At 53.8% G+C, this 27227-nt stretch overlaps 1 protein-coding gene across 5 annotated transcripts in view; it reads left to right on the top strand.

The window, feature by feature from the left end:
- Positions 1-27227, top strand: part of ASTN1 (astrotactin 1) — a 151945-nt gene that overhangs the window by 65145 nt on the left and 59573 nt on the right. For 3 of the 5 annotated variants that reach the window (XM_075936891.1, XM_075936894.1, XM_075936895.1), the window contains 6 exons: positions 4687-4874; positions 13205-13598; positions 15845-16018; positions 16581-16688; positions 22542-22691; positions 23062-23229. In XM_075936891.1, the coding sequence (XP_075793006.1) occupies positions 4687-4874; positions 13205-13598; positions 15845-16018; positions 16581-16688; positions 22542-22691; positions 23062-23229 (1182 nt within the window). The remainder of the gene's footprint in view (positions 1-4686; positions 4875-13204; positions 13599-15844; positions 16019-16580; positions 16689-22541; positions 22692-23061; positions 23230-27227) is intronic. The other 2 variants (XM_075936893.1, XM_075936892.1) reach the window with 2 other exon arrangements.

Here is a 27227-nt window from a genome sequence, read left to right on the forward strand (position 1 = left end):
TTGTTCCCGAGTATTTTACTTTTGGCATGCTTCTGTGTGAAGCCAATGGAAGAGAATCTGGCTGTGTCTAGACTGCATCCCTTTTCTGTAAAAGTGATGCAAATTAGACACATCGCAATTGCAAATGAAGCGGGGATTTAAATCCCCCCCGCTTCATTAGCATAAAAATGGCTGCCGCTTTTTTCCGGCTCGGAGCTTTGCCGGAAAAAAGCACCAGTCTAGACGGGGATCTTTCGGAAAATAAAGCCTTTTCCAAAAGATCCCTTATTCCTCTTAAAATAAATCTTAAAATAAGGAATAAAGGATCTTTCGGAAAAGGCTTTATTTTCCAAAAGATCCCCGTCTAGACTGGTGCTTTTTTCCGGCAAAGCTCCGAGCCGGAAAAAAGCGGCAGCCATGTTTATGCAAATGAAGCGGGGGGGATTTAAAACCCCGCTTCATTTGCAATTGCGATGTGTCTAATTTGCATCCCTTTTACCGAAAAGGGATGGAGTCTAGACACAGCCCCTGTGTATGTGTAAATATAAAAAAAATCAATGTTTTTATTTAATTTAATTTTATTTTAATTTAATTTTTTTCTAAAATAAACACATTAAATGTGGAATGCAACTTACTATGTTCTATTAAAAGAGCGGTAGACAATCATTTTCGGGGGGGGACCACTCCACATAAGGGCGGGGCATTGGGCAGAAAGGGCGGGGCTAGGACCTAGAGGGAGAGTGTGAGAGAGACTGACTTTGTGACGCAGACTGTGTGTGTATGGCTTGGGAGAGATTGGGAGAGTGGGTGGGGTGCAGACTGGGTGTGTTACACAGAGAGAGTGTGAGTGTGCACGTGTGTGTGTGCGCGTGCGTGCTCATGGGCCAGCTCTGAGAGGGAAAGCTCTCCTGTTCTGTCTCCTCCCTCTTAGAAGCAGCGCACTTGCCTCTTAAGACAAGGACTCATTATAGTCACTCACCCTGCTACAGACTGGAGCATCTCTGTAGTGTGTGTTCCTCTCTCTGACCCCTACCCTGTAGGGATAGGGTACAGAGGCAGGGGGCTCCCTGCACTCCCCCAGGCCGCCATAGCATTCAGGAGGGTCCTAGGAGTAGCTCGCCTGCAGGACAGAGCAAGGTGGGGGAGAGGCAGCTGAACACACACTGCCAGCTGCTAATCAGCTGGGTAAGCCAGATAGAAACATTGGGCAAGCCAGATCCGGCCTGTGGGTTGCATTTTGCCCAGCCCTGTATTAAAATCTTGTGAGTGATTAAAACAGTGCTGAATCAATGAGCCCTTCTCAAAATGTAATGAGCTAACTCAGGCTGCTTTTAAATTCTATGCAGAATCAGGGGAAAATATCTTTTAACTTTTTGGTCAACTCCAGCTTTACAAATACCGCAATGGCATGCACAATATCCAGTATTGCAGCTCCATTAATTTTCAGTTTTCCAGTGGAGCGAAGGCTGGTATTTACATTTTCCCAAATGTACGGACTTTCAGAATTTTTGTTGTTGCCTGAATTACTTCTGATTTCAGTTTGGTTAGCAGGTGCGAGAGCCACTTTCTTCCGTTTGAATTGGCTGAGGAACTGATTGGGAGTTGAAAAGCAGAAAAGTTTGTTTTTCTCTTCTAATCTATGAATAAAAACCAGGTGGGAGAAGAGAAGTGCTAATAATTCTAACACTTGAAGGGGGGATTTAAAAAAATATTTAAGCATATTGTTATCTATATACATATTATATAAAATCTTAGTCCATCTCATGGGTTTTTTTTTTTAAATGTATAAATAAATAATTGTTCTGGGGTGGGACTAGAAATGAGGAGTTTGGTATCCAGGCTGTACTGGGGAGAGAGGCTGATCCCAGCCCTTTCTTATTGCAGCGGTTTGGAGCCAGGGGAGATGCAACTATCCTCTACAGCAGGCACTCATAAGGGAGGGGTGCATGTCCCCCGGCTGGGGGACAGACTGACAGACACACAAATGGACACACAGACAAACTCTGTGAAAAATATCGTAGATAGCGATCCTTTTCTCTGTCCTTCCCCCTGTTGGCTCAGTGAGGTTATAGCTGTTCCGGTCCCCATCTCTGCCCTCTTGCTGCCCCCTGTGGTCATTCTACAGTATAACTGTACCTCCTGCCAGACCTCCCCTTTCCCTTTTATGAAAAACATTCAAATTCCAGGCACGTCCCATTGTCCTGGCACAACCAAACCTGGACCTGCCTTTAAGTTAGGATAAGAGGAAGCTGCATACAAATTTAGTAGTCTTAGCTCTTACCGTCTAGGTGTAGTCCTTGAACAAATGGACTCATAGACTGATAGACAGATGCAGATTTCTAAAATACATATATAACAAATCCCCTTGATTTCAATGGGCGTTAGGAGCCTAACCAGCTTAGACACAGTTGAAACCTCTTTCTGTGTTTTAGGCACCTAGACATCTTTCCAAAGGCCAGAGTCTGTCAGTGAATTGGAGTTAATACTTTTGTTGAATAAAATAGTTACTTTGTAATGCAAAATGTATTTTGAGAGAGTTTTTTGTTCTCATGTATCCAGAATATTTAAAATAGTTTCTGTTGTTGAAAAACATTTTTAAATACTGCTTTGTGTACACGGTTCACTAAATTCCAGTTTCCCCCTAACTGCAATTTGACACGGATCTTGTGTAAAAACATGATCAAGGAAATAAGAAATGCATGTTAAGCTATACAGCCGCATAAGTCAACGCGTATAGACATAGTCATATTGCCCTGGCTGGCAAAAATCAGGACCACATTTAGTGTAAAGGGTTTATTTGGATGTAACCATTAAAACGTATTGATTTTATCAGCCAATGAAAATGAACCTTTCTTTTGGAAAATAGCTGCACAGTACAAATGGAAAACAAGATTAAAATCAATGCGTTAAATCCCAGGTTCCTGCTTGCTATTATGAACCGTGATTAAACTCCGTCTCTCTTGCGATGGCTGCATGCAGGCTGTAAGCACGGTCCCTAGTCAAAGCACGCGGGTGCAACAAGGGGAGTAGAACTTGCAACCTTTGGCTCCTGGAAGTGCAGCCTGCAGAGCTGTTAGCGGTGGGTCGGACATCAAGCCTCTGTCAGCCGCTGTTCGAAGGCAGGGCAGCGGGGGAGCTGTGACCCCGTGGAGGCGCAAGGCAGTGGACCCTGACCAGCAGTTGGCTGTTGCTGGCTTCTAGCCCCGGGAGCTCTGTGGAATGTCTCCTTGGGGCCGGGCACGTCGCAGTTGGCTGGCTCGCAGAGTCCGGTGGAGGCACCTGCTTCATTCTGGGCCAGTGTGCGGTGGCAGCCCAGCCTCGGGGCAGGCTGGCTGGTGCCCCTGGACCAGGAAGCCGACGGAGACCGCAGAGCAGACTTGCGAGTGCCCCAGAGTAGCCTCCGGGGAAAGGCAGCGCTTCAGAGAGAAGGGGCCCACTCTCCAATGGCCGTTTAAATCCGTGTGGGTTCTGATCAAGGGAACTTGCTGGTTTACGCCGTCTGCGTTACGTCGCGGAGCCCTGGGGGTTGAATGGGGGAGCAGAGGCGTTGCAGCTGAGTGAGGGGGCCGTGGGCCCTGCATAGAGCCCCGCTGGCATGCTCCTACAAGCCGCTCCTGAACCGGAGCTGTGGGCACCGGGCGCTGTGTGGTGGAGATACCAGGGTACGCACCTGCAGCCTTGCACCCCACCATAGAGTGCCACTGGCTACTGTGCGGGTGCCCACTGGGTCACTCCTCTCCCTGCTCCTGTGGAGGTGTAGAAGGAGAGGAGAATAAAGGCCAAGCTTTAAGCACGTAATTCCCCTCTGGGCGTGGTTGCTGTGGGTATGTCTACACTACCCTCCTAGTTCGAACTAGGAGGGTAATGTATGCATACCGCACTTGCTAATGAAGCCCGGGATTTGAATTTCCCGGGCTTCATTAGCATAAGCGGGGAGCCGCCATTTTTAAATCCCCGCTGCTTCGAACCCCGTGTAGCGCGGCTACACGGGGCTCGAACTAGGTAGTTCGGACTAGGGTCCTATTCCGAACTACCGGTACTCCTCGTTTCACGAGGAGTAACGGTAGTTCGGAATAGGACCCTAGTCCGAACTACCTAGTTCGAGCCCCGTGTAGCCGCGCTACACGGGGTTCGAAGCAGCGGGGATTTAAAAATGGCGGCTCCCCGCTTATGCTAATGAAGCCCGGGAAATTCAAATCCCGGGCTTCATTAGCAAGTGCGGTATGCATACATTACCCCGCTAGTTCGAACTAGCGGGGTAGTGTAGACATACCCTGTGTCTCCCCATTGAAGCCCCGAGATGCAATCACATTATTTTCTCAGCCTTTTGCTGAATTGGGGCGAGAAATACGCCGCCAAGCCACCTTGGTCATGGGGCTGCCGTGGTACGTGCCGGGGACTGCACAGCAGTTACCGACTGGTGTCTGAGCCGTTTCCCTTGGTGAACCTGCCTGCACCCCCTGTTTAGAAGAGGGACGCTGCCATGCATTTACCCTTGGAGATAAGGGCCGTTGATAGCATGGAGCAAAACAGAGGGCAGTGATCCTGGGAGGAGAGGAGGCCGTAGTCTGAATCCTGTTTGACCTATGCCCAGCCAGAACTAGGTCACGTGCATTGGACTGATTCCCTAGAAAGAGAGAAACTGGATTTCCAGGGGGCTTTCCGCACGGCAGCCCTGCTCACACATTGGCCTTGTCCCTTTTCCAGAGATCTCGGGGAACACAGAGGACATTCCTCTCGTGCGCTGGAGGCAGCAGTGGCTGGAGAATGGCACCTTGCTCTTCCACATCCATCACCAAGACGGCGCCCCCAGCCTGCCGGGCGCTGACCCCACCGAAGAGCCCCAGACGGAGTCGGCGGAAGAGGAGCTAAGGATCCTCCACATCTCCGTCATGGTAGGTGCGGGCTCGCCCTCAGAGGCCCGGGGCGGGAGGCACACGATGGGCACTCAGCCCCTCTTGGCTCTCTGTGGGAAGGGTGAGCCTTTGGAAATTGCCTGCTCCCCTCCCCGCCTTTCCCTGAACTACCTGTGTGCTGTGCTGTCCTTGTGAGGGGAGTGTGGCCGGTGGTGGCTGTCGATATGGGGCCGTGTCACCACCCTGGACACACACACCACACCACCCACCCACCCCCGCTTTAGTGGGGCCAGAACTGAAAACACTTTGCAGTTTCAGATCAGAATTTTTTTTTTTTTTTGCAGTTTCGAGATTTTTTTCCTCTCGGTGTGGGGGAAGAACTTTTTTTTTTTTTTAAATAGCTCAGCGCCTCGTGGGACAGGCAACCCATGTCCCCGATTCAGCAGATTCCATTTGGCCTTGCCCCTGGCTCGTTGACGTCAGCTCAGCGGGTGTGTGGCAGCTGCATAGCGGGTGGGTCTCTTCCCTCTTCGCCCCGGCCGCCCTCCCCCGAGGAATAATCTTGCTGTGGTGGCGCTTGCTTGGTATCTCTGTGCGGTTGCTTTTTGCAGCCCGCTGTGTAGGGGCGTACCATCTGGGCAGGGGGTGGAACGAGAGCACGTGGCACTGTAGCTCGCTAGCCAATTGGATGGCTCCATAGGAAGCCACTGTCGGGGAGAACTTGACCTTAGTCCCTGGGGCTGCTCTAGCTTGTGCCAAGGATGCTTCTGCAGCACCAGACACCCAGCAACTGCCCACGTGCGCCTCGGGGCAGCTAGAATTGGAGCCACGAGGTCTGCAGCAGGCTTGTGTATGGGGGCCAACCATCTGATCCAACAGGACAAACGCTGCCTCGTCAGACGCACACAGCAGTGCTCCCGTTCTGTGCCCCGTAGCCCCCGTGGGCCTCAGACATCTGTTTCCTGTGCCCATTCTGCCACCTTCCCGTTAGGCTTTTCTTCCTCTGGTGCTTTGTCATCACTGCTTTTCTGACACCCGCGGCGGAACTACCGCCTGGTGGCTTTAATTTAGCATGCGTGAGCGCACAGGGCTTGGACTATAATGAGCACGAACCCCTTAAGCATGCTGTGGATTGCATGCCCTCCCCGCCCCTCTTCCCCACCGAAGCTCGGGAAAGAGAATTCAGTGGAGGCAAAGGGGGAAAAGAAAAAAATTATAGATCAGTGTTTGTGAGGTGGATTTTTTTTTTTTAATGATGGGAAGAGCCGTCCGTATTCCTTTGCCAGCAGAAGATAATTAGCTGGAGACAATGGGCTGCTGATGCTTGCTACAGGCTGTTTAATGAAGCCTGCCCTAATGAGAACGTCAATATCTCTTCCAGATTGTAGCCCCAGGCCAAATGTCTCCTCCATCTTTTGTGCTTGATCAGTGGAGAAAAATTAATAAACGGCAAAATCAAACTGGAAACAGTTAGTCCGTTTTTGCCGAGAAGGCCGCATGTTAACTGTGGAAAATTATCCCTGACACATGGGCTGCCTCTCAGCTGCTTTGCGGCAGAGAGCCCTGGTCTGTCTAGCTAGCTATGGACATGGCTTCCGTGGTGGTACTATCTGAGCCCCTCATGGCAGTGTCCTGGTTGTGCAGCTGGGGAGCGGATACCCAGGGTAGAGGAAGTGACTTGCCGAAGGTGGTGATAAGCGTTAACTCTTCGGTAGCACGTTTCATCAGTCAGTCTCAAAGCGCTCCACAAAGGGGGCCAGGTGGGGAAACTGAGGCACGGGACAGTGACGGGACTTGCTCAAGACCCACTAGCCAGTCAGTGGCAGACTTGGGAAAGAACCTAGGTCGTTTGAGTCCCAGTCCAGGTAGACACTAGGCCGCACAGCCTCCTTAGTAATGAACATCATGTCATGTACCTAGGCAGTGGGGTAGCAGGGGAAATCTACGCATGAGCTGAGGATTCAATCCAGGTCTCTTAGATCCCAGGCCAGAGACCTCTCCACTGGACCATCCTTTCATCCTAGGCATGGACTTCAGTGGAGCTAAACTAGTTGACAGCAGCTGATTATCTGGCCCCCAGATGGCACAGAACTCTAGGTGACTCCTCTGGCTTTGCCCCTGTAGCGTAATGCCTCACTTCTTGCTGTCACAATAACCTCGTGTCGTTACGTTTCCTCTCTGCTAGCGCTCATGCTGGTTTAAAGTTGTGCGCTGTTCCCTTACCGTGCCGGTTGGTTGCTTGCTTTGTCCACTACGGGCCGGATTTTCTGTCCTTGTGGGGCCTTGGAACCAGGGGGGACCGGCAGCCCGGCCGTTCGTCCGTTCCCTGGAAAGCCTGCAGCTGGGCAGCTGCATTTCAGCTGCCTCGCCCCCACGGCTGTGCTGCTTCTGCCCTCTGCCTGGGAGCCGCTTCCAGAAGTCTCCTGTTTGCAGTCAGGGGGGCGGGGAATGGAGACGGGTGCTTATTTCAGACTCTCCCACCTCCCTCTCCCCAGCAGGCCCGGCTGAGGGGTGCCGTCTCAGGAATGCAGTGAATAACCTATGCAGCAGGCTGTGCGCCCCGGTCCTGGTGCGGAGACGCACTGAAGTGTGCAGAGACGGCCTTGTGGGCAGAGCACCACCCATTTCCTGTGCACTCACGGGCTCCCAGCCCCTGCACTCCATCCTGTGCCCCTAACCTCTACACAGCGCCCCCTGCTGCCCAACCCCTGCACTTTCCTCCCAGCTGTGCCCCAACCCCAGCTCTTGGCTTCCAGCATGTCCTGCCCAGGACCCACCACCCCCTTTACCCAGCAACACCCAAGCCCAGTTGCCCCTCACCCTGTGGCTACGGCGCCCTGGGCATGGGCCCAGTTTGCCCAGCCCTAAGGCTGACCCTGGAAGTATATTTTTAACTCTAAGCCCAGGAGGAGACCCAGTGACGTTAGTGGGACTGTTTGCATGGTTGAAGCTAAGTGCGTAAATGCTTTGCTGGGTTTGGGGGGGGGGGGCTGTGCTCTGGGAGCAATAGAGGATTCTGGGGGGGAGGGGGAGATGCGCGTGCATGCACGTGTGTTTGTTCACATATACACGCTCGGGCCCCGGTGCATGTCCTGTCCTGCAGTTGTTCATTGGATATTGTTGTTAACTAGACTTCAGTTCAGCAGCCGGTCGGTGAATATCTGTACCTGGCACGCAATGGCGGGTCTCCGTGAGAATCGTTTGCTCCATAATTGGACTGGAAATTCCAGAGCCTCTTCACTGAGGTTATTGCTAAAACCGCCAGGAGGGGCACGGTGAGGAACTATTGCCCTCGTTTCTCACCCCGGAGGGAACTAGGTCACGGGTGCCACGAATCTGGTGGGCTCTCAGCGTAGGGCCTCGTGGACTCGTGTCGTCCTCACAGTCGAGCGGGGAGTGAGCCGCAGGTTTGATTTTCACAGCTGACGGTGAGCAGTTGCTTGCTAGCAGCGTTCACCCCTTCGGATTGGCCAGCGAGAGCTCGCGCGGGTGCTGTAATGCTAGGAACCTTGCCTCCTGGCTACAGCTGGACTGGGTGGGATTCTGCGGGAGAACCAGTCTGAAGCGGCCTTTCCTTTTTAAGGAACGTTTCAGTCACCTGCTGGTGCAGTCTGAACGAAGTAAGGACCACTTGAAACAACGTTAGCCTGTGGGGCCACGGTTGTATCTGGGGTGAAATAAATTCCAGGGTTGGAAACCCGCGGAGTGGAAAAGCCCCAGCAACAGTTATTACCTAGCGACCAGGAAGAATGTCAGGCGGTGATGAGGGTTACAGCAACGTGTGACAGTAAAGAGGTTCCCCTTGTCCTCCACCCTCAAATGAATTCGATCCCGGAAGCACCTTTGCACCCAAGGCCGGGGTCTTGTGCCAGGACTCAGAAGCATGTGTTGTGCTAACACTCGGTTTTGAGTGTTGTTCCTCCCGGTTCAGCTGCGTTGCAAAGAGCAGCAGAGCTGGTGGGCGTGACCCCTGGCTGCCAGCAGCTGAGTAATGCTCCAGGCTCTACCTATTCTGGGCATTTCTATGGCAACCATTGCTCTGCTGTCTGGATATAGCTGCTGGGAAGAAGTGAAACTAGAGCTGGATTCCCATGCCCACCTGTAATAGAATCTGGGTCCACTGGCGGGAGATGGAGCCAGAACTGGATTCCTGTTCCCTCCTGAAAAGCCGCTCAGCTCCCCGATTCTCAAGTCCAACTGGTGCAGGAAGTGGGGGGAGGTGCAAATGTTGCTTTATACCATCTCTTGTTACCCTGAATTCTGAACCAACCAGTTTCCACACAACCTGAGTACTAGCTTTGTCTCCCTTGTTTACCATGGACCACATGCTGTTTGAACTCTGTGCTATACAGAGAGTCATCTAGTGGCTTGGGAATATAATGCAACTAAGTACATTATAGTTTGAGCAGCTGAGAAGAGCCAGCCTGTAGTGGCATTAGAGCTGTGTCCCCTTGTCTCTCCCGTGCTCCCCATACCAGAGCCCAGACTTTGAGCCAGTGCAGCATAGATGGGTGATAACGTGAGTCCTGGATATGTCCTTGCTAAGGAGTAACTCAGATCGCTCAGGAATCGGATGCAACGTTTAAGCATCCCCATAGTACGTCTCTTCTGCTAGGATCAGTTGTCTACCCTGTGACATGGTGAGGGCTGTACGGGGCTAGCAACTGGAACCAAGAGAGACCCCTACATCCCAGCTAACCGCAGTGCCCTCTAAGTGATAGCGCCTGTGCTTCATCGGCGGGATTTTGTTAGGAGGGGAGAGGTCAGTACTTCTCTCTCATCCTGCGAATGAAAGAGGGTTAACACATAATGGCCATTAGAGAGTTCTGCCAGCTGCTTCGTCTGTTGCTCATTCAAATAATTCCCTTAATGTTTGGTCCTAATGGAGCAAATGATGGTTATTATTTTATTTGATCAAGATCACCTACTGCATAAAAAGGAGGTGAGGAGGAGCAGGAGAGTGGCCAAGAATGGACATTGAGCTGTTCGCTGGCTCCCATGTATTTATTTTTTGCTCTTGGCGTGCAAGATACAAAGGACTGGCACAGTCAGCAAAACTAAGCGTGTCTCTCTCCAACTTTATCTGTGGGCTGCAGATGACCTTTGTTTGGCTTGTCTGGTTAGACTGTCAGTATTTGGGGGTAGGGACTGGTTTGAAGGGTGATTTTCCATCAGGATTAGCTCGCTATGGTTATACCCTTGTAATTAAACCAGTACATTCCTGCCAGAAAAAATGGCCCCTTTTAGGCATGATATCGTGTGTGTGTGTTCAAAAGCTTGTCTCCTTCACCTACAGATGTATTGCTCCAATAAAAGAGGTCCCCTTCCTTCTCCTGGAAACTGAAAACTTTGTCAGTAGGGGCGTTTGCTTTGAATAAATCTGATCTGATTCCAAAGACAACATGAAAATAAATGAGTAGTCCTGTGGCACCGTAGAGACTAACAAAAATATATCTAGTATCGTGAGCTTTCGTGGGCACAGCTCACTCATGATCTGAGGAAAGCTCATGTTACGATATATTTTTGTTAGTCCCTAAAGTGCCACAGGATTACTCATTTTTAAAGTTACAGACTAACACGGTGATTCCTCTGAGACTTGTGAAAATAAATGTATAAGGAAGATTTGTTTCCCTCGCTTCAAAGTTGGTTCTGCTTGGTCCCTCTCTCCTGAGTTAGCGTAACATTCAAAGCCCGTCCTTACTTTTATGCATCTGTTTTAGATTCTCTTGAAGTCAGTGGAACCTGGGTTGATGGGTATTGTAGAAGTGGGCTGGGTGAAGGGCTTTGCTGAATTGAGGCCTTGGTGTCTAACGAGCTCCTATGAAGTTCAGTCTTACCTGTCCTGGCCGTGTTAGCATTGATCTGTGGAGTGGGTGAGCTTGCACTATTAGCTGTCTGTTCCACACTGATCCTGTGGATTATAAATACGGGATTTTGCTCCCCTAGGCCGACAGCTGGACTTTGTTCATGGACTTGGTTTCCTTAAAAAACCAAACCCAACCAAACCAAAAAAAAAAAACCCAAATGATTTAGTACTAAAATACAGCAACGTGATGTGAGGACGGTTTCAATTTTTCATTCTTTTTCGGTAACTTCCTCTTGTGTCTGAAAGGAAGCTCCCCGTGAGGGAAGCCAGGCTCTTGGGTTTTGTGATGTATGTGCTGCTTTCCGTGTTTTGATCATCGCAGGCTCTCCTGGCCGATGCGGGGTTGGGAGGCAGAGACTTTCTTTATTTCCTTTCGCCAAGAATTCCTTCCATTTCAAATGAGCCAAGAAAACACCCCTCCCACTCAATATGCACAAACACTGGCATCCCGAGGATAAATGGGACGAGAGGCATTTATTTGCATTTTCAAAGCACCCGTGTTGCGCATTTTGTGCTGCACAAACGCTTAAGAACGTTACCGCTCCTTAGAACAAAAGACCCCAAATGGACATCCCCCCACCACAAATCCCCAACCCCCGATGGTTTTGTCTAAAAGCTACGTGCTCGGTCACGTGGGAATTCCTTCACTCCGGGTCAGCGCCCCATACACAGCAGGTAGGCACTGGCCTTGATTTAGAGAAAGGCAAAACGAAGTTCAGAGAAGTTCAAGTGTCTTGTCCAAGATCAGACACTAACGGTACATCTAGACGACAGGCTTTTGTCGACAGAGACTGTCAACAAAGTTTCTGTCGACAAAGAGCATCTAGACTACAAAGCAACAAAGCAAGCCGCTTTTTTGAAAAAGCGCAGTGTGGATGCAGTAGCGCCTTTTGTTGACAGAACTCTGTTGACAAAAGGCGTTATTCCTCGTAGAATGAGGTTTACCGCCGTCGACAAAACTACCGTGTTCTGTCGACTTACTGTCAACAGAACTCGGCGGTAGTGTAGATGCAGGTATAGTTTTGTCCACAAAAGTCCACTTTTGTCGACAAAACCCTGTAGTCTAGAATAGTGATAGAAATGTCGCCGTGTTAGTCTGGTGTAGCTGAAACAAAATACAGGACTATGTAGCACTTTAAAGACTAACAAGATGGTTTATTAGATGATGAGCTTTCGTGGGCCAGACCCACTTCCTCAGATCAAATAGTGGAAGAAAATAGTCACAACCATATATACCAAAGGATACACTTTAAAAAAATGAACACATATGAAAAGGTTACGGTCTTGTGCTATCGGCCCTGTCCTCCTTCAGCCTGCCACTGCTGGATTCCCGCACTCACTCTTGCATCCTGCCTGTGTCGCAGGGTGGCTAGTCTCCGTGATTAGCATCAGCTCGGAGCCGGCGATGGTGCTGTCCACTGAGCCCGTTAAGAAGGCAGAGGTGGCACCTGAGTTGTAGATGGTCGGGCGTGGGGAGGATGTCAGGGCCGGCAGAGCTAGAAGGGGAAATGACTTGAGCCGGGATAAAATCCAAGTTCTGCTGTCGATTCCCTGTGTGATCGTAGGTCAGTTGCTGCAGCGCCTCTTGCCTCAGTTTCCCCAGCGCTCTGGGGGATAGACCCACCTCAGAGCGCGCCCAGCGGAGCCGCCAGGGGACCTTACGAGGGAGGTGTATGTCCGAGCGGTGCTCGGCCTCTTCCATCCTCCCGCTCCTATTTCCATTTCGCAGGCGACAAAACCCACGGAGGCTGCCGCGCTTCCATGCGTTATTCCGCTCTCGCCTGCGCTAGGGACGGGAGCGTCCCGTGGGAATGCAGAGCCCGGTTTTGCCCTGGCCTGAGAAGACACAATTACCACTGAAGGGAGCTCCCAGCAGTTCCTGCTTACACCAGGCTTGATTTTGGGCTCAGGGACAGCTCTTTGGCTGGTGTCTCTGGCCGCTGCCCCACCGAATGGAGCTGTGGTGCTGTGGACCAGCTAAGGAACTGGCCTGTGTTTTAAACGGGCCCTGCCTCGGTGAAGCACTCGGAAGTCCTGAGATCTGAGCTCTTGCAGGATTTCTCTGGGCTCGGCCCCCTGCGTCCGCCTAGGCTCCGCCGGGGCCGGGGCCCCAAGCCTGGGGCCCCATGTTTGCAGTTGGGGGGCAGGCTGCGGGGGAAGGAGTCTGGCATTTTCCCAGCGCTGTTGCCCTGCCTTTGGGAACGTGGCAGCGCTCGGAAGAAAGCCAGGGCTTCGGGGGGGGGTTAACACCTGCCCTTGGAAGCGCACAAGATCCCGACTTATAACGTCCTCCGCCCGAGTGACTTTCAGCCAGGCCTGGAGTCAGGCTGCTGGGCCAGCGGGGAAAGGCAGCCAGGCCCCTTTGCCGCTCCCTTGGGGCCGCACTGGCCCTCCAGCTGGAACGGAAGCTGCTGCTCTCCCTGTCCATGGAGCTCTGCCTCGCGGGGGCTGGGTCCAGGTCTCCCGCCGCCAGTCTGAGCCCTGCTTCTGTTCCCTTCCCTAGGGGGGCATGATAGCCCTGCTGCTCTCCATCCTGTGCCTGGTGATGATCCTCTACACCCGCCGGCGGTGGTGCAAGCGGCGCCGGGTGCCGCAGCCCCAGAAGAGCGCCAGCGCCGAGGCGGCCAACGAAATCCACTACATCCCCTCGGTGCTGATCGGGGGCCACGGGCGGGAGAGCCTGCGCAACGCCCGCGTGCAGGGCCACAACTCCAGCGGCACGCTGAGCATCCGCGAGACCCCCATCCTGGACGGCTACGAGTACGACATCACCGACCTGCGGCACCACCTGCAGCGCGAGTGCATGAACGGCGGCGAGGACTTCGCCAGCCAGGTCACCCGGACTCTGGACTCGCTGCAGGGCTGCAACGAGAAATCCAGCATGGATCTCACGCCAGGTGGGGGGACGACGGGTTTTCCCTCCGTGTCCTTTGCTGTCCCTGCGTCCCTGGGCTCAGCCGAGTCCTCGGAGTCCTCTCCCTGTGTATACTGCTGCCCTGGGGCTACGTACACACAGTGCGCGCCTCTGCGCCCTTTCCCCATGCAGGTTTGATTTGCTCTCCGAGCCATAAGAGATGTAGTGAGTGTTCTAGCCATTGCATGCACTCTCTCCCCGACTCGTGCAGCCAGATTTACCCTCGTTTAGAACAGAACATAAGAACGGCCGTACTGGCTCAGACCAAAGGTCCATCTAGCCCAGTGTCCTGTGCCAACAGTGGCCAATACCAAATACCCCAGAGGGAGGGAACACAACAAGTAATCCTCATGTGATCCCTCCCCTGTCACCCACCTCCAGAGAAACAGAGGCTAGGGACACCATTCCTACCCATCCTGGCTAATAGACATTGATGGACCTAACCTCCATGAATTTATCTTGGCTCTTTTTGGAACCCTGTTAAATTCCTAGACTTTACAACATCCTCTGGCGAGGAGTTCCACAGGTTGACTGTGCGCTGAGTGAAGAAAAACTTCCTTTTGTTTGTTTTAAACCTGCTGCCTATTAATTTCATTTGCTGACCCCTAGTTCTTACATTGTGGGAATAAGTAAATAACTTTTCCTTATTCACTTTTTCCACACCAGTCATGATTTTATAGACCTTTATCATTATCCCTCCTTTGTCCGCTCTTCTCTAAGCTGAAAAGTCCAGCTTTTTTTAATCTCTCTTCAGATGGGGCCCGTTCCAAACCCTTCATCATTTTAGTTGCCCGTTTCTGAACCTTTTCCAATGCCAATACATCTTTTTTTGAGATGATGCGACCACATCTGCATGAAGTATTCAAGATGTGGGTGTACCATGGTTTTATATAGAGGCAATATGATATTTTCTGTCTTTTTTTCCCCACTTTGTGTGATACCACAGAGATTAGAGGTGGTGCTGAAATACAGAGCCTCGGTTCCGGCACAGGGCTGTCTGTGCTGGCACTCTAACACAGTTTTCTTACACAGTTTTCAGTGAAGGGTCAGATGGAAGGAAAAAAAATGTGGTGGTGTTTGGTCCAAGATCTGTCTGCATCCCCAAGTTCTAGCCTCTGTCCTGGAACCCCTGGGTCCATTTACAAAAATGATCAGTGGGGAGATAATTAATGTTAAAGTGCAAATGGTCATCAGTAGGTTTCAGGGGTAACGTTAGGTTGACACAGATGGGGCCTCTCTTGGATCACAAGACCTAGTGACAATGTAGCTGTCCCCTGATGGGCTTGCAGAGTGGCTAGAGGTTGTGTAGGTGGAATTTAAACAGTATCTCTGGGAAGATCAAGGATGAGATGTCCAAAGCTGCCTAAGGGATTTGGCTGCCCAGTTTGTGCAGTGAAATCTCTAGGCGGCTTTGAAAATCTCGACCTAAAGCCCTTAGGCTGGTCAGAGGGAGGCCTGCCGACGTGGTGGGGGATGGGCGAAGGGTGCAATTGCTCCAGAGCCTGGCGACTAGAGGGCCCGGGCCTCCCGACCGGTATCGTGGCCAGAGCCCGGGCTCTTTAGAATTGCCGCTGGAGAGCCACACGTACCGCTACAGAGCCCTATGCCGTGCGCTCTGGCCGGGGGTGGGAGGGCTCCCGGCGGTTCTGCGGGCTGGTTTCCCCCGCCGCACCCCTTCCGCAAGTGCGGAGCCCGTCTGACCATTGGCTCCCCTGGCCGGATCCTGTCTACACTGCAGCTTGTAACTATAGTGTGAGGAGGGCCCCCTGGGGGGCTGCTGGCCATTCGTGCCTGTCGGTCCCTGGATGATTTGGGGCTTCTCCAGCGCCCAGCCTAAGAGGCAGTTGTTCTCAACGGGCAGAGCTCGCACCTGCCTCCTTGTCGTCCCTGGCTCTTCCCAACCGATTTTTTCCCTTCCTCCAAGCTACAGGCCGGCTGGAGAGTTTCTCCCTGCTTGCCGGCTCTCGCCCGGGTTGCCATGCGGCGGCAGGGCCGGCGGAGCTGCCAAAGGGGCGCGGTGCTGGTGGTGGAGCCAGTTTCGTCAGCTCGGGCACGTTGGGAGCGGAAGAAACCTCGGCGGCCACCCCGGCTCCCCTGGGAACCCTGCTCCGTTTTGCTGGCGGGCTGCTCTCCCAGGCGTCGCAAGCGCTCTCAGGAAAGGGCCTGGATCCTGAGAAATGAATTCTCTCTCTTTCTCCCTCCCTCCTCTTTTTGTCTTTTCTCTGAAAGTCTTTGCCTTAAATTCTTCCTGCTCAGGAAGCGACAATGCCAAGCTGTCCTTGATGAACAAGTACAAGGATAACATCATCGCCACCAGCCCCGTAGACTCCAACCACCAGCAGGCCACCCTCCTGTCTCACACCTCCAGTAGCCAGCGGAAGCGGATCAGTAGCAAAACACGAGGTACCCTGGGACTCGCTGGGGCTGGGGGAGGCGGCTGGGGGGTTCTGTCCACCAGCAAAGCTCAGGCCTTTTCTGCATCAAAGATTTGGCCATGTGGCGTGTGCAAGCAAAGCCGCAGTCTGTCCCCCCGTTTCCAGCAGCGGTCAGCTCTGCCAGGACAAATAGCAGCGTTGCCTGGCTATGGCGAGCCCCCAAGGCAGAGTTATGGTGTTCCTCTGTGGGGAAAGGGAGCACTTTATATTCCCCATAGCAACATCCTCGGACCACCTAAGAACCACTGTTGGTGGCAGCGGTGGGTGGGACTCAAAAGGCCCCGAGTCTGCATCACTCAAGCAGGTGTCTGTGCCTGTTCCCCCTCCTACCCATTGTCCCTTTAGATGGTTAGCTCTGCAGAGCAAGAGCTGACGACTAATGTGTGTACAGCACCTTGCGCATCCGGGCCCGGCTCTCTGGCCTTACTGCCACGCAAGTAATCTCAGCCGTGAGTGGCAGCAGGTGGCTACGCCGGGGCGGGCGGGGGCGAGCCGTTGTTGGCAGTGATTCTGTTGTTGGTTCACTGTAGCTGGCTCCGCATTTCTGAACCCCGAAGGAGATTCTGGGACAGAGGCCGACAACGACCCCCAGCTGGCGTTTTACACGGACCCGTCCCGGAGCAGGCGGCGCAGCAGAGGTAGGGGGGTGTGCGTGCGTCGGTGGCGGGGAGCATGGAGGCTGAGAATCCAAAGCAGATGTTTCTGCAGGGGCCGGGCCCAGGTTGCATCTAAGGGTGTTTCGCATTGCAGGGCTACATCCATTCTTACCGCAAGTGCTCGGGCCACACCCGGACCCTGTCCAAGTCAGTAGCCATCCTGCATTGGGGCCATGTTAGGCTGCTAGTGCGGCTGCCTGGTTGCAGTGCCCCTCTACCCAAATTCTCATAGCTCTGTCTCCTTCCAGATATACGAGTCCTGTAGAACAGCAGGTGCGGAGGTCTAATCCCTGGCCAGTTGGTTGGCTGCGTAGGGCAGGTTGGGAGATCCCTTCAAATAAGGATGAAATACATTCCGATTTTGCTGCCGGCATCTCTCTGGATTTGTTGTATATTCATGAATCACGGGCTTCAAAGCCAGGCTTGTTAGCCCCTGCGCCTCCCTTTTGGTGGCTTACTGCTGTTGTTTTAATAAAACAGTCTCCAGCACAAAGGGGAAACCAGATGGGAAGACTCTGTAAACACGCTGTACCTCACCAGCACTGGGCTGTATGCAAGTGTAGAGAAGGCAGCTGCGCCCGGCTTTACAGAAGGAAGAGATGTGATTATAAAAACTAGCCCTTCTGCATCAAAGTCAAATGAGGCTGACTTGCTAGCTGAGAATGTTGTCCCCCTCTACAATGATGGACTGGTTTTCTCTCACCATCTGCTTCTCTCTCGGAAACTGTAGATTCTCTCTCTGTCCTCCAGCGCTCGCTTTACAGCCTCGACCAGCTGTTCTCGTCTTGGAACTCCTGAACTTTTAAAACAAGCGCTCCGCCACCTATTCCTTTGCAGAGGTTCTTACACTGCATCGAACAACGTGACTAACACCCGGCGCGTGGTGTTTGTTCTCTCGTCCCTCCCCTGCAGGAGTAGCGTGTCTCTTGTTTTGGTGGGTCGTTTTTGGTTTTGATGTTGGGGTTTTTTTAGGCACGTTTCGCCGTGTTGGTGGTAACGAAGGCAGGTCGAAGCCCGGGAGCGGAAGGCGGGCGGGTTTGAGATGGACTCTGCTTCCTGGCACTCGGTCTGGACTTGCTACTCTCCGGGAAACCAGCGTAGGGCATGGAGGACCGGTGTGGTGTCTTGTGGGAGCTTGTGTTTGAGGCTGTGTCCCTTGAACCAAAGGAGGCAGCACCCTGGCTGTGATCTCTCTGGAATGCTCTCCTCTCCCCACCTCTGGGTGCGTCCTCATCCGGCCCGTCTTCCCCTACGAGCTGCTGTCGTGCACACGCTGGGCTGGCAGGGGTGTGGCCAAGGCTGGCTTGAGCCCTCTGCGCATTGCCGGCACCGATGTCCCTGTCACGTCACCAGTTCGCCCGGTGGTGGCATCTGGCTGGTCAGAAGGCCCGGGAGAGAACCGGTCCTGGTGGACCTTGACAGCAGCCATGGGGCTGGTGGTGAAGCCATGTCCGAGTGCCTGGCCCAGGCAGGCTGGAGTAAGAGGCGTGGAAGCTGGCATGGCAAAAGCCTCTTCCTGGAACCCAGCTACAGCAGACTCTCGTGGGCCGCATGTCGAACGCTGTGGAGAGGTCCAGGAGGAGGAGGGCGGATGCCTGAAATGGCTTTGGTTCCATGTTCCTGGCCTGAATCCAGATGATGCTGGACCCAGAATACTCACGTCACTTCTGTTACCTAGTAGTCGGCCTTGGGCTGCCTTCTCCATGAGCTTGCTCAGCAATGGGAAGCCTGGCCCTGGGCGGTAGTTGATTGGGCTGAAGTATCCAGGCTGGGTTTCTTTAGCATTGGTTGCGCTATGGCTTGTTTGAAGGAGGTAGGGGAAATTCCTTCTGTGCGCGAGGCGTGGGCCGGTTCCATCAGGACCGGCGCCTGTCGCTCCAGACTCTGCCGCGAGCCGGGAGGGGGATGGGCGGGATTCCCAAGTGTTGGGTTGTGGCTCCATCCGGGTTTCCAGAACTTCCTGGTGGGAGAATAGGCTGACGTCTGGGCACGCAGGAAGTCTGTTGGTCGACAAGCGTTTTCCCCCGTCTTCCTTCCGCTGAATACACAGGCAGATCTCTCTGGACTCCGTGAATTAACTGATTGCCTTTCCCATCAGGAAAAGTTCTCAACTGAAACTTCCATCTCCTTGGTGACGGGCATGGAGGCTGCATAGCATATGCCTTTTTCATCATCTCCCGTTTGCAGCAATTTAAAGATGCAACAGGTCAAATCCAGAGCAGGAATAATTTGTGGCAGATCCCTTTGATAAGGGGCCGGTTGCTTGTTTCACCTTTCCGAGACAGGTGAACTCGGCACCGAGCAAGTTTTCTCGGTGCACGAGACCCTCCGATGAGCAATTTTTTTTCTTCTTTTTTTTAAAGCCCTGGATGTTAAAGATCCCATAGCCCCTATTCATGGGGAACTGAATGCAAGCAAATCACCGGAAGGAAAAACAAATTGAGTACTCTGTTTCCCTTCTTTTTACTGAATACTGAGCCATGGATCTCTGACCTGCGGGAAAATGAAGGCATCGACAGTGGTCTTTTAGAAGGCATTGATGCAGACAGCAGTGTATTGAAAGAACCTGAACTGTTGTGTGTGTCTGTGACGGACCGGGCCGTGTCTGGGCACAGCTGAGGGCGTCCGCTCAGGGCGAATTGCTCAAATCCGGGGCTACTTACAGCCCCCGACTGGTGACCTCTCCACGCAGGCCACAAACCAGTCCCACAGAGTGCTTCAGCAACCTGCCTGAAGCCTCCCGAGCAAAACCCCTCCGACGCCCCAGCAATATCCGTGCCCCAGATGGCCCCGGGCCTCATACACAGGTGGGGAGTCCTAGCACCCAATCCCACCTACCCCGAACAAGTTCTGTCCGGTTCCAAGAAACCAGCCACAGATCCCTGGTCAATTTACCCTCTGGACCTTACCCACAAATCACGCTGGGCCAATCCTTTAGAATCTATATCTAAAGGTTTATTATTACAGGAAAGAAAAGCTTGAGAGTGAGGTTATTAAAGTACAGTACGTTACATGCACCGAATCTCCCAGTTCTCGATGCAGGCTCTAGCAGAGATGTTACAGCTGCTGGTTTAAAAGTTCTTATTGCACATCCTACGATCAGGATGGGTTCATAGGTCTTCCGGGCTCTTCAATCCCTGCAGTGCAGCCTCTGGGATGAAGTGCTGAGCTGAGAACAAAATGGCATCGACCGCATGGCCTCTTTATACCTCCTTCCTGGCCTCTTCTGGTCTCAGCCGGTCACCTGGTCCTCAGCCTCTCTCTGCTGGCAGCTCTTGGGTCTCCGCCCTCCTGCTTTAGGTGTGTCTTTGGGCCATCAAGGGCCATTGTTCCACAGGGCTTCACTACTCAGCCTGTCCATAGCAGTGCTCAACCACATTCAGAGAAATATTCAGCTTCCACACAGATTGCAGATTCCTACCTACACACACAGACATTATACACTCACATAAATAGCGTACATAAGATCAACAAACAATAATCTCCCATTCAATACCCCACATGGCTCCCCCCATACCAATTTCTGGGGCCAACACCCCCACCTAGGGGTGCAGCAGCGATCTGGCTGCTTCCCTCCATTTCAGCAACGTGACAGTGCCGTAAGATACAGACTGTTAATAAATGGGAGAACAAGCCTCCATAAAAACATAATGGGCCAGATTTTGCTCTCTGATTAATCAAAAGGGGCTCTGCAGAACAAGCTCTGGATTTCGGGGCATGAGGATAAGAGGAATGTGAAGCAGGGTGTTTCTCAGAAGACTTTTGGAGTGGGTGGGGAGGTGTGTTCCCTCTTAAGATTTTTCCATCCTTGGGCAGGTTGAATTTTCTTTTGGGTGAGTTGAATTTTCTCATGTGCAACACTAATATTGCGGATATAAATAGATGTTTAAATAGGCCACAGGTGTGGAAGAAAATATATTAAAATAAGGGATAATTAACAAGGAGCAATGCTTATGATTATTGAATATGAAATTAAATACAAAGAAAATTAACACTGCCCTTGGCTGAGGAAGTGGGTTGTGCCCATAAAAGCTAATGATACTATTTATATATTTTTGTTAGCCTAAGGTGCTACAGGACCATTGTTTTTTAGTTACAGACTAACTCGGCTACCCCTCTGAGACCTTGGAGTACATGTAGCATCATCCTTTCTAACAGACAGATCCTTGTTTCAAAGATCTGGCAAATAAGGTTTCATCCTACGAAACATCCAGCATCACACCTAGTACTTGCTGCTTCTGACTCATAAAAGCTAGAACTCTACCAGATAGCAAAGATCTGGCCTTAATGCAATACAATTAGCCTTGTATTAATTAGTGACACTAGATTTTAAAAAAATCATAACGATCAGAGCTTTAGATATAGGCCATACTCCAAAAAATTCTGTTAAAAGAAACTTTTTCTTTCTTACCGTAAGCCATTAACTCTTCTGTAAACGTTGTTTGAAATGTAATAATGAAAATGTGCCAGACACACACACCCAGCAGGGGAGTGTAACACACAGGACCCCAGCCCAGCCAGTCCCCCAATGGGAGGACTAGGGGAGAAGCAGGAAGGGAGAAGGCTGCTCTGTTAGCAGTTCACAGGGCAGGGAAGGATTTGGGAAAGAGGCAGAGATCCTCTCTGGCAGCGTCTGTAGCTTACCCAGCTTTTTCCACGTAGCTGGTGGCAGGCAGTGAAGCACAGATCCCTCTTCCCCTTCGGCCGGCAGCTTCAGCAGGATCCGGGTTACATGATCCCCAAGTACTTCCTGCCTCCCCATTGGAGAACGTGCTCACCCTAGCGGTGTAGGGAGGGGAGGGAGGAGGACCAGAGTAGAGACTGGAGCCAATACAGCAGGCAGCTGCTGCTGCTTCTGCTCCTTCACCATGAGGGAGCGAGTGGGCTCCTCCTTCCCCAGCCGATCAGCTGAGCTCCCTGCCTGCACGGGGAGCTCTGAACCTCTGGGTGGGGCTCAGAAAAGGTCTGCATGGGCATGCAGCTTATAGGGAACCTTGGTGGTTTCCCAAAATCTCTCCTGCCCCTCACTGTAGGGCAGCGTGTTGGCTGTCCCTCCTCTCTACTATACTGCTCCGGGGAGCAGATGAGTGAATGGTGGGGTTGTTTGTGCAGTGGGGCAAGAGGCGCTGGAGGGGGCTAAGATGGAGTTCTGTGCTGGGAATCCAAGCCAGCTGGTTCCTCCAGCAATATGGGTCTTGTGACTCTTAGCAAAACAGCATCTTTTGGGCCGGGCATGCCGGCAGCCCTTGGGACCGCGCGCACAGCTCTAAAAGATTCTGAAGCTGGTGCCACCTCCGGCTCATGTAGCTTCAGGTTTGATTGCCCAAGCCTTCTTGCCACTTCCCCTGCCAGGGCGTTGTGCCAGCTGTCGGAGAGCGAGTAGGTCAGACGCTGCAGGGGCGGACAGAGGCTGCTGCTCCCGCGCGTGTGCTTGAGACAGGGACAGATCAACCAGCTTTCCAACCCCCAGCGAAACGAGCGCCGTCGGTCCCCCGTGGGAACGTGGGTCTGCTAATAACAAAGGACGTGGCTGCTTGTGGGAGTAGATCCAGGCCATAGCCACTCTGATACCCCCAAAGCTGCCCTCCCCCAGAGCCTGAAGCCACCCCGAAGGAGAGGGAGACTGATGCAGACTCCCTGGACTGAGATCCCTTTGATCTGGTGGGCCGGGTAGAGAGGTGAGAGTTTCCCGGGGAAGAGGAACCCGTTCAGGGTATTCTCTGCTCTGCATGATCAGCAGATGGGAGAGGGGCAGCTGGGGGGCTCCTAGAGGTGGCCGGATTCTGCCGTGACTCTGATGTCTCTGGTGTCCGTCTCTGTTCTCTGCCCTTTCAGTGGGCTCGCCGAGAAGTCCCGTCAACAAGACCACCCTGACCCTGATCAGCGTCACCAGCTGCGTGCTCAGCCTGGTCTGCTCGTCCCACATCAGCTGCCCGCTCATCGTCAAGATCACCCTGCATGTCCCCGAGCACCTCATTGCCGACGGTGAGCGCGGCTCGTCTCCCCGAGCGCGGCTCCTCCCCGAGCGCAGTGCCCAGGGGAAATCCAGCCAGCTGTGGCGCTGCAGAGCCCCGCGCCCGAAGGCTGCTACGTCAGGACACATGAAACTGACAGCCAGGGAGTGCCTGCCCTGGGGGAACCCCGTCCGAGCCCATGGGTCACCCCAGGGGGCAGGGCCAGTACCCGGTGTTGGGGCGCTGTCCCCAGGGCTCTGTGTATGGGGAAGAGATCTTCCTATTATAATTGACACGGGGGGGGGGGGGGGGGTCTGTAAGCCACTTGTGGGGAGCTCGGTGCTGAAACTGGTTTGCGGGGGGTCCGTGTGCCACCTTCCCAACCTGCGTTTCTCTTGCAGGGAGCCGCTTTATCCTGCTGGAGGGCAGCCAGCTGGACGCCAGCGACTGGCTAAACCCCGCCCAGGTCGTCCTGTTCTCCCAGCAGAACTCCAGCGGGCCCTGGGCCCTGGACCTCTGCGCCCGACGGCTGCTGGACCCGTGTGAACACCAGTGTGACCCGGAAACCGGTAGGCAGGCTCGGCGCGCAGGCCAGGGGAGCGTCCCTCACCCACAGAAGGGCCCCTGCTCTCCAGGTTTGGATGGGCCCCGGGGTCTATTAGCTTGTTTGCTGCTTGGCTGCACCGCGGCAGCTCAGCCGTTTACAGGCCGGTGTGGTGAGTGTCCTGTGCCGTCCGGGGGGCTGTGGCCATAGCTGCCTAGGTGGTCCAGGGAGCTGGTTCATGCGGATAACAGTGGCACAGGCGCAATGACTTTGCTGGGTTTGTTGGCCCAGGTCAGAAAAGGGTTCGGTGATTTGCATATTTAAATTAGATCTGATTTCCCCCCCACCCCCACCCCATTCATTGATTATTTTCTGCAAGGTGGGACGGACCAGCAGGGGCGGCCTGTCCATATAAGTGAACTAGGCGGTCGCCTAGGGCACCAAGTTCAATGGGGCATTGAGGGGTTTGGAGGTGGGGGCACCGATTGCATTGTTCGCCTAGGGCACCAGTTGCTGGCAGCTAGTCTAGGGCCGCCCCTGGGAACCGGGCCAGGTCTGGGCACAGCTGAGGGCGTCCGCTCAGGGTGAATTGCTCAAATTCGGGGCTCCTTACAGCCCCCTGACTGGAGACCTTCCCAACTAGGTCACAAACCAGTCCCACAGAGCGCTTCAGCTGCCTGCCTGAAGCCTCACCAGCAAAACCCTCCGACGCCCCAGCAATATCCGTGCCCCAGATGGCCCCAGGCCTCATACACAGGTGGGGGGGAGGTCTTAGAACCCAAACTCACCTATCCCGAACAAGTTCTGTCCGGTTCCAAGAAACCAGCCACAGATCCCTGGTCAGTTTACCCTCCGGATCTTACCCATAAATCATGCTGGGCCAATTCTTTAGAATCTGCCATCTAAAGGTTTATTACTACAAGAAAGAAAAGCATGAGAATGAGGTTGTTAAAGGATAGCACATTACATGCATCGAATCTCCCAGTTCTCGATGCAGGCTCTAGCAGAGATCTTACAGCTGCTGGCTTAGAAGTCCTTGTTGCGCATCCTAGGTCAGGATGGGTCCCCAGTTCTTCCTGGCTCTTCGATCCCTGCACGGCTGCCTCTGGGATGAAGTGCTGAGCTCAGTCCCAAGATGGAGTCGACCACATGGCATCTTTATACGTCCTTCCTGGTCTCTTCTTGGCGGCAGCAGGTCACCTGGCCAGCGGCCTGTCCCTGTGTTCCCTGCTGGTAGCCCTTAGGTGTCAGCCCTCATTCTTGAGGTGTGTCCTTGGCCCATTGAGTGCCATTGTCCCACAGGGCCTCGCTAATTAGCATGTCCATAGGCCGGGCTCTGCCCAATGCTCAACCACATGCAGAGAAATATTCAGTATTCACACAAAGTACATGCTTATAACTTCACACACTGACATTATACAATCACATGACTGGCGTACATAGGATTAGCAGACAGTGAGCTTCTATTCAACACCTCACATGGCCCCCCCTTTATACCATTTTTGGGGCCGACACCCCCACCTATGGGTGCAGCAGGGATCCGGCTGCTTCCCTCAAATTCAGTAACGTGACACAAGGGTTCCTTCCCCATAGCGCTTGGGAAGGAGGGGCTGAGGTGGCACAGAGCCGGGAGGAAGCCGCGTGTGCCCCAGATGAGGTTTTCATGCCCTTCAATGGCAGCGGTCTGGCTTCAGCCCCGTGTGGTGCTTTGGGTCTCCCCGGAGAAATACAAGGCCCGTGGCGCTGATCCGCAGGGTGGGCGGAGGCTCGAAGGGCGACTGTCGTTTAAGGGCTGTCGCTTGCCCTTGATCCTGCTCTGTCCCCTGGCTCGCGCCGCTGGAATTCAGCCACCCACAGCTCGGCTCTCAGGGCGTCCAAACAACTTGGGCGTGGCTGTGGCGGGAGCGCGGCGGAGTTACCGTGGTGCCACCCGCGAGCACAGGAGGAAGTAGCCAGCACGCGTCATCTGCGGGCCGCCAGCAGGCACCAGGCCCTTGCGGGATGCGGGGCTGCCGCTGCTCACGGCATCCCAGGGCATCGGCGATTGCCAGTGTTGAGATGAATGGACACTGCTCTGGAGCAGCTGCTGCGGTGAAGTTTAGCTTGGCTCCGGAGGGGAGCAGGGCCCCGGCGCTGGCTTCGTCCCTCGCCCCGTGGGGGTGTGACTGTGGCATATCGCTGCCTCTCCGGAAGAGTTGCTGATTGACACAGAGGGGTGGGGGAGAGTCCGGGAGTGGCTAGATTGGATCTGTGCCGAGAAGGGAGCTGCCTCTCGCCGGGCCCTGACCTGCGTGTTTTGGCAGGAATGTTGCCCCGGGCCAGATCCTCAGAAGATCAGTCGTTTGAGTCGAGCGGTCGTGTTGCTCTAAAAGCAAGAGGCCCGTTGTACCTAGGATGCCGAGCAGCTGTCCTGCCCCGGGCATGTCCCAGTGTAGCTCCGTCCGGCCCCTGCAGGTCAGGTCGCTGCAGGGCTGGTGTGAGCTGCCGAACTGCAGCCCGATGCCCTCTGTGTAGCCGTGGAACAGATGGGCAGGGGCAACAACAGCTCACCGGCTCCGTGACTTGCTCCTGACCAGGGCGGGCGGCAGCCCTGTTCCCTCTGCTCTGCTAACAAGGGCCGAGCGCTGGCGTGCGAGGGACTGGATTGCAACCTCCAGCTTGTTTCACGTGGGCAGCTGAAGAGCCAGCAGCTTCCAGGGGCCTGTCGGCAAGGCGTGGGTTGGACTCGGCGGTGCGGAGATGCAAGTCTCCGTTTCCCAGTGTCCGGCCGGCCCCCTGCAGCGTTTCTCTCCAATCACCTGGGCTAGCCACAGCCCACGTGCCTCCCCGTTCCGATCGGCGAGCCAGCACCTCTTCCAGGGCCGCTTGAGCGGGAGTAGCCGACCCGCGGTGCCAGACGCTGTACATACGCATCGTGGCAGCCAGGCCTGGCCCCCGTGGGCGGACAGTTTAATTAGATCTCCCCATTTCACAGTTCGGCGCAGAGCCAGTCCCCTGCGTTCTCGTTCAGTGGCTCAGCCGCGTGCTTCTGCCTCTCCGGGCCATCGGGCACATCCCTTGGGCCATCGGCTTCCCTCCTCCCCCCCGCACTGCAGAAGCTGGGTCGGTCCCTCCCCCTGCCCAGCCTGTACCTGTGCACAGTCTGTGTCTCCTTCTGTAATACCCACTCACCCCTTGCTGGGAGCCCATGCTCACTCCAGAATTGGCGTTCCATCCCTTTGCCGCCATCTGTCGCAGCAGATGCAGCCCCGGCGTAGGGAGGCATCGGTTCCCTGGGGGTCGCGTCTTAAAACATTCAGGAGCCTTTCATCTGTGTGTTAGGCGTGCGGCCCTGTGCGAGCAGGAGGCTGCAGTCGATTGCCCTGTCCCCACGAGGCCGTTGGCCCGTGTGCTGCCCTGCCCCCGTGCAGTCCCACGTACTCCAGCGACGCTGCACCGGGCTGTCTGTGAGCACAGCAGCTGGCTTGTTGAGAGCCGCAAGCTGCAAATGGAGTGAGAGGATCCAAGCCGAGTGTTTGCCACAGCCTGAGAGAAACCTTCTCTGCCATGTCAAGGGATGAAATCCCCCCTTGCAGTTGACCAGCATGGAGCCCAACCACCCCTCCAAGCTCTACGGGCCTGCGGCGTAAGCCTTTGCTGGGTGTAACTAGCTCAGCCTGCTTGTTTGGGTGTCCGAGTACGGGTGTAGGTGTCCGACTCTAGATGTCTACGTTTGAAAGTATTGGTCAGTTTCTCCCCCACTATTGTAACATGGCCACACGGGAGAGATCGCGGAAGAGAGAAATGTACCAGCCTGAAAAGTAATCTCGCCACGCTGGTACATACGCTGTTGGAATTTGACCGTGATCATTGAGCTCTGGGAACATTATTTTGGAATTTTCCTGACTCACATGGGTGCTGAAATTCTCCGTCTTTACGTTATTGCATGACAGTGCACGGAGTTTGTTACACATAATCATCCTACCCAGGGTTTTCTTCCTTAAGACCCTGGCAAAGTATTTAAACACGTCCTTCGCTTTCAGC

This window comes from Pelodiscus sinensis, chromosome 9 (genome assembly GCF_049634645.1).
Source record: "Pelodiscus sinensis isolate JC-2024 chromosome 9, ASM4963464v1, whole genome shotgun sequence".
NCBI classification, from domain to species: Eukaryota; Metazoa; Chordata; order Testudines; family Trionychidae; genus Pelodiscus; species Pelodiscus sinensis.